This window comes from Giraffa tippelskirchi, chromosome X (assembly GCF_054371585.1).
Source record: "Giraffa tippelskirchi isolate mGirTip1 chromosome X, T2T-mGirTip1v1.2.pri, whole genome shotgun sequence".
Taxonomy (NCBI): Eukaryota; Metazoa; Chordata; class Mammalia; order Artiodactyla; family Giraffidae; genus Giraffa; species Giraffa tippelskirchi.
In genome coordinates, this window is record NC_137289.1 from 104461889 (window position 1) to 104474280 (window position 12392).

Here is a 12392-nt window from a genome sequence, read left to right on the forward strand (position 1 = left end):
GCCTCCTCCTGAGTATCTGTTCCATGGAACCTACCTAGCAGGAGGCTCTAAAAATCAAACTTATGGACTGATGATATTAATTATGTAAATTATGTATTTGCATAGGTGCTTTTAAAAGTCCTCCAAATGCCATTTTTAAAGCACAGCTAAAAACTATGTTAGTCTTTTAGGCCAAAGCAATCCTAAGGCCTTTTTGGGTTTAGTGGGAGCCAATAAGATAGAATATCTCCCTGGGATACGCCATTCCTATACTCCTTCACCTTGTGAGTGGAATCCCTGCCTCAAGGCCTTTTTGCCCCCTTTGTCTCTGGTCTCCTCCTCTTCCAGCCCCAGGCACTAGAGTGCTGAGAGAATGATTCAGGCAGTGGCAGGCTACATCAATCCCTGTCCCCACTGAACCTAGAACTATCCCCAGAACATGGACAGTTCCTTCTTTCCAGCCTCAGGAAGCTGTATCAAGGTGATAGCTCTGGCACTGCATGTCAGAGTAGCTTGGATTTGAAGGCAATTAGAGGCTACTACCGGCTTGAAGGCTTAGTAAGATAGGTATTCAGTTAGGTAAGTCTGAAATGCAGTCAGGCAGAGTAGTTTATGAGGGAGAAGATTAGATGGATAGAGAGTGATAAGTGGAGAATAATACCACCTTTGTTTACAGAAGGGTGACATGTCTTCACCCCCTACCCAACCTTGCTTAAGCTGACAAGAAGGAAGGCTCTGTGCAAGAGGGAGGTTAGCTGACCTGTCTAGAGCAAGACAATCTTGGTTCAGTCAGTTTCCTCACTAGGGTGCTGGACTCAGACCCCCTCTGGAAGCCTGAGGGCTCTGAGCAGGGTTCAGGCTAGACCATAGCTATTTATTAATTGACAGTATGGCACAGTGGCAGTGATAAATTCATGGCTGAGTAGTACATGGGGTCAGGTAGACCATTCTCATACCAGTACTGTCCAATAAGACTTTGCACAGTGATGTAAACATTGTGTATCTGTGAGGTTTAATATAGTAGACACTGTTGGCATATGGATATTGAGAACTGAGAAATGTAGCTGGTGCAATAATTTAATTTAAGTTAATTTTAATAATTAAAATTTAAAATTTTATTTAATTTTAATTAAATGTGGCTAGTGGCTACCATATATACAGTGTAACTCTATGCTTTACCTCCCAGAAAGTGGCTTAAGGCATTTTCCTGATGCTCTTAAATCAGAGAGTGGAATAACACGAGTCTAAATAATGGGGTGCTTATTTATGTCAGCAGCTTTTACACTGCAGCTACCCCTTCTGTCATTACCCTACCCTGCTTCTAAATGGCAGGCTAAGATAGTCTTGCCAGGGCAAAACTTTGACAGTTTTACAGAGCACAGTAATTCCCCTATAGATTGGAGCAAATAATTGTAAAAGGTTGTAATGCAATAGAAACAAATATAATATTTTGTGGTTGGGTCTAAGAAGTCAACAATTCAAGGACCAACTAAGAGAAACACAGCTTCTAGAAAGCATATTTTAAAGAAATTTAAGAAGTGTTGGTTAATTGTAAGTTCAGTATGAGTCAGAAGCGAGATCCATAAGAAAAACTGGTAATAGCTAACATTCATTAGGCTCAGAATAAAAAAGAGTTTTTGGTGTGTGTTTGTGTGTGTGCGTGCGCGCGCACGTGTGTGTGCACGCGCATGCGCATGTTAACAGAGTTGTTTTAAGACAGAATGGACTGCTTAGGATATGTAGTGAATATCTTGTTACCAGGGGTGATAAGATGTAGTAATATTTGAAGACTATAGTCTGGCAGGTATGCAGAGAAAAAACTGGAGCCAGGGAAGCCAGATAAGAGGAGGCATCTGCCCTGGCAGTTACAACTCCCTTTCTCTTGTGCTTATGTTTGATCTACCACCCCACAGCTCAATATATTAGGAAAGAAAAAGACAGTTGCTATGCTCTTCTCTTTCTCTTCTCTTCTTTCCAGTTGGTGCTGGGACAGTGAGCAGGTTAGTGACCACAAAGCATGTTCAGCTTCTCTAAGGAAAAGTTAGTTAAGACTGAACCACAACTCATCCTCCTGCCTTCTCAGTTTATAGTAATTCCACCAAATATCTGGGATTTCACTTTCAATATGCTTTTCACAGGAGCTATTTGATTGGAAATTAGAGCAGACAAGCAGAGAAAACTTGGCAGGGTGATATAACTTTCAACAAGTGGGCCATCTAAAGTCCCAGGAAAATGGGATTAGGATTACACTTCTGAGTTGGAGGTTTTGAGAGACAACCCATATAACATCTATGCTAGAGAAATGTTTCCTTTGTATTAATAATACTGCTAACATTTGCTATAAGCCAAGGGTAAAACAGTTGTCATGAATTAATAAAACTTCAACAAATTCTACTATAATTCTCCCCCATTTTATAGATAAAAAATCTGAGTCACCGAGAAGGTAAATGTGACTTGTCAAAGGCCACACCACTTGTCAGTGACTAAAGTATGGTTTGTGTCCAAGGAGTCTATCTCTGTGGGGGAAGGGTTTGGATGTTATTTTATAGTTACTTTGGGCAGAGTTCCCTAGAAATAGGTGCTAGAACAGATGGTAAAGTTGTCTGGACTATGCCATGTGTAAAGCTCCCTTCTTTATCCTTGGCTGATTGTATCAAATAGAGTACAAAAATAATGACATAAAAAAGATGAGTCTATTTCTCATTAATGTGAAAAAAAATGTCTGCAGGTAGGCAGCCTATGGCTGCCTTGTTTTCTCCATGATTATCAGAGACTCTTTCCAGTTTTCTCTTATCCTGTCCTTAAGAATATGGAGCTTGTCCTTATGGTCCAAGATGGCTGGTAGAACTTCAGCCTTCACATCTAAATTCTAAGCATCAGGATGAAGTAAGGACCAAAGAAGGCCTGCTGTCTTTCTTAAAGGAGATTTCTCAAAAGTTCTGCCCAACATTTCTATCTATATAGCACTTAACAGAACTAGATCACATAAATCACCTCTTGGAAATGTACTCCTTTACTCCACATGGCATGGTTTCCATCTGAAAATCAGGGCTCTGTTGCTAAGTAGGAACAGGAGAATGGACGTTAGGGTTGACACCCAGCACATTGGTTCTATGGCACATTAACTCATCCAACTTGTAATTTTGTGTCTTCACAGTGACTATAGGTATGTGGCAGCTGCTCTGGCTGTCATGAGAAATGTGACTCAGCAGATCAATGAACGCAAGCGTCGCTTGGAGAATATTGACAAGATTGCACAGTGGCAAGCCTCTGTTCTAGACTGGGAGGTAGGATACTTTCACCAGCAGGGACACTGGAGAGTTCAAATACCTTAGCCAGAACCTCACATTTTAGCCAAAGATGAACAAAGTAATTATATTTGAAAAGCAGGAGAAAGGATTTAGATTAGAGCCAATGCAAAACTCACTGCTAATGAGAGGTGTTGTGTACTTATATAGCTTTCTAAGAAATTTGGAGAAAAGTCTGTAGCAATACCTCACTAGGACAGGAAAGATTCATTTCTTTGGGTATTACTAAGAAAGAACTGGGTTGACTCAGTAACCTTTCAAAGCTATTTCAAGTCCTGGAATTTTATCACCACCAGATAAACACTTGGATAAGTTGTAGTATGTACAAATCCATTCCCAGACCCAGAATGCAAGGGTGGTTCTCTGATGCAGGCCAGCCAACATACTTCTTTTCCTCTTGTCAGGGATCACCTCACCTTGACATATCTACTAGTTTTTTTTTTCTTTTTTTTATTTTAAATTAGTTTATTTATCTATTTTTTAACTTTACAATATTGTTTTTGTTTTGCCATACATTGACATGAATCCACCATGGGTGTACATGTGTTCCCCTTCCAGAACCCCCCTCCCACCTCCCTCTCCATCCCATCCCTCCAGGTCATCCCGGTGCACCAGTCCCAAGCACCCTGTATCATGCATTGAACCTGGACTGGCGATTCATTTCACATATGATAATTTACATGCTTCAATGTCATTCTCCCATATCATCCCACCCTCGCCCTTAAGCCTGCACACTTGAGGTCACGATCATCATCCCTGCCCAAGTGATAGACCACCTTCTGTTTTTTAATCATCTGATCATAAAAATAATCCCTGAGTCTTTTTTTTTTTTTTTTGTGATTCTTTTATTTATTTTTTTTTTTAATAAATTTATTTATTTTAGTTGGGGGCCAATCACTTCACAACATTGCAATAGTTTTTGCCATACATTGAGATGAATCAGCCATGGGTTTACATGTGTTCCCCCTCCTGGACCCCCCACCCACCTCCCTCCCCATCCCATCCTTCTGGATCATCCCATTGCCCCGGCCCTGAGCCCTTGTCTCATGCATCGAACATGGAATGGTGTTCTGTTTCACATATGATAATATACATGTTTCAATGCTATTCTCCCAGAACGTCCCACCCTCACCTTCTCCCTCAGAGTCCATAAAATTGTTCCATGCATCTGTGTCTCTTATTCTGTCTCGCATATAGGGTTATCGTTACCATCTTTCAAATTCCATATATATGCATTAGTATACTGTATTGTTGTTTTTCTTTCTGGCTTACTTCACTCTGTATAATGGGCTCCAGTTTCATCCATCTCAGTAGAACCGATTCAAATGTATTTTTTTTAATGGCTGAGTAATATTCCATTGTGTATATGTACCACAGCTTCCTTATCCATTCGTCTGCTGATGGACATCTAGGTTGCTTCCATGTCCTGGCTATTGTAAACAGTGCTGCGATGAACATTGGGGTACACGCGTCTCTTTCAATTCTGGTTTCCTCGGTGTATATGCCCAGCAGTGGGATTGCTGGGTCATATGGCAGTTCTATTCCCAGTTTTTTAAGGAATCTCCACACTGTTCTCCATAGTGGCTGTACTAGTTTGCATTCCCACCAACAGTGTAAGAGGGTTCCCTTTTCTCCACACCCTCTCCAGCATTTATTGCTTGTAGACTTTTGGATAGCAGCCATTCTGACTGGTGTGAAATGATACCTCATTGTGGTTTTGATTTGCCAATCCCTGAGTCTTAATTCTATTAGAAACAATCATGACTTCTCTGAACTCAGAAAGCCTTCAGTGAAGTCACTAAAGCCTTGTAATCTGAAATGTTCACTTGAAGAGGATATACACAGCCTAACAACTAAACAGAGCTTTTGCCTCTAATGCCATGGTTCCTTTGAAGTTCCTGAGGTGTCTGTTCAGTAGAAACAGTGCTGTGAGTTTTAATACCTCACAGGTACCTATATGTTAAGTACAGTATTTATTGTTTGTCTCTTGTGCCCATCAGGAGAACCAGGAGTAATGACATTTCATATTATCTCTCAGGCCCAAGTTATAAAATATGACAGTTCATACTAATATAACCAAGATGGAATAAGCTGGACATGCTACCATGGAGGAAGAGGCAATCTTAAGCCTCGTGGTCATAGTGTAAAAGTTGAGTCAGCTCCCCATTCCACTGGCCTCCACACAGGTATAATTTCCTATAATTTGAGAGGTAGTATTCCTCTAACTTCTCATATAGTTTAGCACATTCTGAGGGGATTAAATATCAGCCTTACAGTTACTTAACCAAGATCCAGAAAAAAATCATCTTTCCTTTGTTCTGCAACCTCTATTCCTCTTTAATGTAAATGGCTGGAAATGTCCACAGTTCTGAGCAGCAGGCATATTTTTTAGTCTTATTTGAAGGATAGTGTCCCCATATAGGATAGAAAACAGCAGTGATTCTTTGAGATGCAGGGAAAGGAAGGAAACTTCTAAAGAGACCTTCTTGCTCATAAGAAGCTAGCACTGGCACAGACTTATTAGAAAATCACAGATTCTCTTTCCCTTGGGTCTGGTTTGCTTTGGCTAGTTGCCTGATCAAATGACCTCTATCAAGCCCATAAAGTCTCAGGTACTCTGAAACTGTAGCTGGCTAGCAGGCCTCTTTTTCTCTATCCTTGATGGGATTCTCTGTAATACAAGTTTCCCAGCAGCAATTGACTTTCTATCCCATGGAACATTTTTCCCCTTTCCAATACTTGGAAGACTTTCTAATTCCTCCATGTGCTCTGAGCCTCCAGTCCCTGCATCTGGGGTCATGCAAGACCAAGAATACCTTGAAATTCTTTGCCCTGCTCAGGGAGCTTCAGTCACACCCAACTTGAAAGCACTGAACTATAATTTAGAGATCCAGCATCTCAGAAAGAATTTTATATTTTTATGTCTATAGGTGGGGAGGGGGAGTGAGAAACAAAAAGGCAAGTCTGAAGTAGGATTGATAGGAGGCAGTAACTCTCTCCCTCTTTTGTAAGCATGATTGATTTGTCCTCTAATCTTATCTAAGCCCACACAACCCTGCTTGACAAAGCCCTTCTTTATCTAAGTTGGTTAGAAGAAAAATTCTTTGTGGTTAACTTTTCAGACTCTGTGGTCACTGTGGAACTTACTAGCTACAGAGAGGTTGCCCTCTAGGAAGGCTTTTCTTTAGCAAAGCCTGTTGGGTACATTTCAGAAGCCAGGCCCAAAGTTTCAATCAAGTGTACCATATCTAGTCTTAAACACTTCTAGAATGTCAGTGTCACTAGGGCTCTTAGTGAATTCCCTGAGCAACAACCCTGGTCATGCTTATGCACATGTGTGTGCACATACATATGTGCACACATGCACACCTTGTAATGATGGTGAAAGTCTGAGAAGCCTATTCCTCAGCAAGGCCAAATATCAAGTCAATGACAAAACTAAAACTTGAATCTAGTCTCCAAATTCTTTTTTTTTTTTTTTTGGAGATACAAATACAAGCACTTTGTTTTAAAAAGTAAACACAAAAGATAGATGTAAATTCAAAAGTGTTTAAATGCTTCCATTTTGAATAATTCAATTAAGAGGGTACTCTTTTCACTGCTGCACCACATGCTCTTGTAGCCTTCTGCTTCTTACAGCCCGGTTGCTGTCTTTTATGATATTACAGGAACTTGTTTCTGCAGTAAAGTGTCCATATCTAAGAAAGAGAGTAAAACTGTCTTGAGGGGGGAGTGGTCCAAATCCCAGTAAGGCTAAAGGTGGATGAGTGCTGGGGCCTCCCCCAGAAAGCAACAGGATATATCTGTTCCATGGCTGGTTGGCTCTTGGCTTTGGTGGCCCAAGCTCACTGGTTCCCTTTGTTGTATATTCCACCTGTCCAAGCAGATGAACATGCAGAGAGAAGCTCTGCCAGCTTGGTGGGGGTTACTGTGGACAAGCCTTGCACATCAAGAAAATGAAGCAGTGCTTTTCTCTTTCTGCCACTCCCTTGCCTCCTCCAGATGGTTGAAAAAACAAGGTAGCTGTTAAAAACATCTACAGAATAATTCAACTTTAATTTGTCAAATGAAAAAGAAGAGTCATAGAAGGAACCTTCAGAACTTAATATCCCTTGAAGAGAAATCAGGAAAGAGGGTGGAGAGTTGGTAGTATACAGGCCATAGCAATTGTTGCATTCTCAATAAATCAGAACATTTGGCTAGAGAGCAGGAGATCTTGTATTATATCCACACCTGGCCCTCCCTTAACTTATTCCATGAACATTCTGGGTCTTTTTGCCCACCTCCCATTACCATCCCTGCTCCCTGTCAACCTATGGGGCCTAGAATTCTTTGAGTACCCCCTGCTCTGCCTCACCCTCTAGGGCTCCTAAAAGTCAGTATCAGTATCACCTATACTTCTAAATAATAAGTGCCTTGGACAGCTTAGGGGAGCAGCAGGAAGAAGAACCTGTTCCCAAGAATTACAATTTCTTGGAAATTTCTATTTCTAATTTCTCTGATGCTGATATTTGGTTAAGCTGTTGCTTTGCTACCCTTCACATGCATTAGATCCACTTGAAGGGAAGGGAGAAGGAGCATATCCCTGACAGCTTCTTTTTATCTTTTTTTTTTTTTTTCTGGAGATTTTTACCAGGATCCCAAATTTGCATCTCGTGTTTAGGAACTTGATTGTGTGTAGTTTGGATTACCTGTTCATAACACCTCTCCCCTCAACTGCCTGGTTGTACGATACTCAAGAGCATGTTCCAGTTTACCATTGGACTTCTGAATCCAAAGAATTTAGAAGAAACACAAAAGCCCAATGTGATGGAGGCAGCAAAAACATCTACTTAAAAGCTACAGTGACTGGATGAAGCACGCTCCTGGGACCATTAGATCAAATGTGGAGCTGAATGTATTTGTTACTTCCCTGCCCTCCTGCAAGCAGGAAGAATCAAAAATAAGCTATGAGAAGGATAGCATTTCCCTTGTCATTCTCTCCCTTGATGTGCTCAGGGCACAGCCCCACATGAGATAATTAGCCTGTAATTAGAATGAGGTGCTAGACACTGAGATATCAAGATGAATGAGATGTGGCCTTGCCTAGCCAATGAGGGCGAATATGTCCTAGGAAGAGCAAAATCATGGAAGAATAGAAGAAAACAGAAGGCATGTAGGGGAAGAGGAGGTAAGAAGTGATTGCACTCGAGAGGTCAAGGCAAAGAACTATGTGGTACAAGTGAGGCAGAGGGGCAAAGCAGAGAGCCCTAATCTCTAAGGTCTCTCTCCCTTACATAAACTGATTTGATGCTCTCAAGCAGCCATGTAAAGTGGGTCTAACAGAAACCTTTGTATTAGCCATATTGTCTAAATGAGGAAGCAGATTGATGGTAATTAAGCTACTTCCCAAGGAAGTAAGTTCGTGGCAGCACTGGCCCCAGAACCCAAGTACTTGACATTCCCACCTTAGAAATCTTCCAAGGCAGCTGGCTGTTCCATTAACAGATCATTATTTTGCTGTGATTTGATGGTTTAAAGCATGCCATTTAGAGGGACTCTGTTCTAGATTCTTCCACTTTGGGCATATTACTTCTAATTTCTCTGACATTGGTTTGGGAGTAAATAACAGTACCTCCCTTATTCATCAGAGGGCAGACAGAATGAAAACCACAATCACAGAAATATAACCAAACTGATCACATGGATCACAGCCTTGTCTGATTCAATGAAATAATGAGCAATGTTGTGTAGGGCCACCCAAGACAGACAGGATATGGTGGAGAGTTCTGACAAAATGTGGTCTTCTGGAGAAGGGAATGGCAAACCACTTCAGTATTCTTGCCTTGAGAACCCCATGAGCAGTATGAAAAGGCAAAAAGATATGACACTGAAAGATGAACTCACCAGGTCGGTAGTTGCCCAATATGCTACTGGAGAAGAGTGGAGAAATAGCTCCAGAAAGAATGAAGAGACAGAGCCAAAGCGAAAATAATGCCCAGTTGTGTTTGTGACTGGTGATGGAAGTAAAGTCTGATGCTGTAAAGAATAATATTGCATGGGAACCTGGAATGTTAGATCCATGAATCAAGGTAAATGGGACCTGGTCAAATAAGAGATAGCGAGAGTGAACATCGGCATTTTAGGAATCAGTGAACTAAAATGGACTGGAATGGGCAAATTTAATTCAGATGACCATTATATCTACTACTGTAGGCAGGAATCCCTTAGAAGAAATGGAGTAGCCCTCAGAGTCAACAAAAGAATCCAAAATTCCGTACTTGGGTGCAATCTGAAAAATGATAGAATGATCTCTGTTCGTTTCCAAGGCAAACCATTCAATATCACAGTAATCCAAGTCTATGCCCCAACCACTAATGTTGAAGAAGCTGAAGTTGAATGGTTCTATGATGACCTACAAGATCTTCTGAAACTAACATCAAAAAAAGATGTCCTTTTCATCATAGGGGACTGGAATGCAAAATTAGGACGTCAAGAGATACCTGGAGTAACAGGCAAGTTTGTCCTTAGAGTACAAAATGAAGCAGGACAAAGGCTAATAGAGTTTTGCCAAAAGAATGCACTGGTCATAGCAAACACCCTCTTCGTACAACACAAGAGAAGACTCTACACATGGGCATCACCAAATGGTCAATATCAAAATCAGATTGATTATACTCGTTCCAGCCAAAGATGGAGAAGCTCTATACAGTCAGCAAAAACGAGACTTGGAGCTGACTGTGGCTCAGATCATGAACTCCTTGTTGCCAAATTCAGATTTAAATTGAAGACAGTAGGGAAAACCACTAGACCATTCAGGTATGACTTAAATCAAATCCCTTATGATTATACAGTGCAAGTGACAAATTCAAGGGATTACATCTGATAGAGTGCCTGAAGAACTATGGGTAGAAGTTCATGACATTGTACAGCAGGCAGTGATCAAGAACATCCCCAAGTAAAGGAAATGCAAAAAGTCAAAATGGTTGTCAGAAGAAGCCTTACAAATAGCTGAGAAAAGAAGAGACGTGAAAGGAAACAGAAAAAAGGAAAGATATACCCATCTGAATGTAGAGTTCCAAAGAATAACAAGGAGAGGTAAGAAAGACTTCCTCAGTGATCAATGCAAAGAAATAGAGGAAAACAATACAATGGGAAAGACTAGAGATCTCTTCCAGAAAAAATAGAGATACCAAGAGAATATTTCATGCAAAGATGGGCACAATAAAAGACAGAAATGGTATGAACATAAGAGAAGCAGAAGATATTAAGAAGAGGTGGCAAGAATACACAGAAGAACTATCCAAAAAGGATCCTAATGACCCAGATTACCATGATGATATGATCACTCACCTAGAGCCAGACATCCTGGAATGTGAAGTCAAGTGGGCCTTAAGCATCACTACGAACAAAGCTAGTGGAGGTGATGGAATTACAGCTGAGCTATTACAAGTCCTAAAAGATGATGCTGTTAAGTACTGCACCCAATATGCCAGCAAATTTGGAAAACTCAGCAGTGGCCACGGGTCAGTTTTCATTCCAATCCCAAAGAAAGGCAATGCCAAAGAATGTTCAAACTGCCGCACAATTGCCCTCATCTCACACGCTAGGAAAGTAATGCTCAAAATTCTCCAAGACAGGCTTCAATAGTACATGAACTGAGAACTTTGAGATGTTTAAGCTGGATTTAGAAAAGGCAGAGGAACCAGAAATCAAATTGCCAAATCCATAGGATCATAGAATAAGCAAGAGAGTTCCAGAAAAACATCTATTTCTGCTTTATTGACTATGCCAAAGCCTTTGACTGTGTGGATCACAGTAAATTGTGGAACATTGTTAAAGTGATGGGAATACCAGGCCACCTTACCTGTCTCCTGGGAAATCTGTATGCAAGTCAAGCTGCAACAGTTAGAACTGGACATGGAACAACAAACTGGTTCCAAATTGGCAAAGGAGTATGGCAAGGATATATATTGTCACCTTGCTTATTTAATTTATATGCAGAGTACATCATGAGAAATGCTAGGCTGGATGAAGCACAAGGTGGAATCAAGATTCCTGACAGAAATATCAATAACTTCAGATATGCAGATGACACCACTCTTATGGCAGAAAGTGAAGAGGAACTAAAGGGCCTCTTGATGAAAGTAAAAGAAGAGAGTCAAAAAGCTGGCTTAAAAGTCAGCATTCAGAAAACTAAGATCATGGCAACTGGTCCCATCACTTCATGGCAAATAGATGCGGCAACAGTGGAAACAGTGACAAACTTTATTTTGGGGGGCTCCAAGATCAGTTCAGATGGTAACTACAGCCATGAAAGTAAAAGGTGCTTGCTCCTTGGAAGAAAAGCTATGACAAACCTAGACAGTGTATTAAAAAGCAGAGACATTACTTTGCCAGCAAAGGTCCACCTAGTCAAAGCTATGGTTTTTCCACTAGTCATGTATGGATATGAGAATAGGACCATGAACAAAGCTGAGCACCAAAAAATTAATGCTTTTGTATTGTGTTGTTGAAAACTCTTGAGAGTCCCTTGGACTGCAAGGAAATCAAACCAGTCAATCCTAAAGTAAATCAGTCCTGAATATTCACTGGAAGGACTGATGCTGAAGCTGAAGTTCCAATACTTTGGCCACCTGATGTGAAGAACTGTCTCATTGGTTAAGACCCTGGTGCTGAGAAAGATTGAAGGCAGAAGGAGAAGGGGACGACAGTGGATGAGATTGTTGGATGGCATTGCCAACTCAATGGACATGAGTTTGCGTAAGCTCCAGTATTTGGTGATGGACAAGGAAGCCTGGTGTGCTGCAGTCCATGGGATGGCAAAGAGGCATGACTGCGCGACTGAAGTGAACTGAACAGTACATCCCTTATTGGGTTATGAGTATTAATAGGAGTATGTGGCATGAGAGTTACCTGACAGTAATCAGCTTGGTGAGCACAGAGGTTTATTTATTCAAGTTTCCTTCTTGGTAGAATGATACCAAGTGGCACTCATGGCAAGTACTTAGAACAGAATTGATAGAATTGGGGTACTCCTCGCTGGTAGAGTGGGTGGACCAGATGGTAATGAGCAGTACCCTTGGTCTGATCATCTTAGGCTTAGCAAGTTGTGTCTTTAAAAGT

The 12392-nt window shown here is 41.0% G+C and overlaps 1 protein-coding gene across 6 annotated transcripts in view; it reads left to right on the top strand.

Moving 5' to 3' along the window:
- The window catches only part of ARHGEF9 (Cdc42 guanine nucleotide exchange factor 9), a 440519-nt gene that overhangs the window by 289474 nt on the left and 138653 nt on the right, over positions 1-12392 (top strand). For all 6 annotated transcript variants that reach the window (XM_081565580.1, XM_081565579.1, XM_081565581.1 and 3 more), the window contains one exon: positions 3137-3266. In XM_081565580.1, the coding sequence (XP_081421706.1) occupies positions 3137-3266 (130 nt within the window). The remainder of the gene's footprint in view (positions 1-3136; positions 3267-12392) is intronic.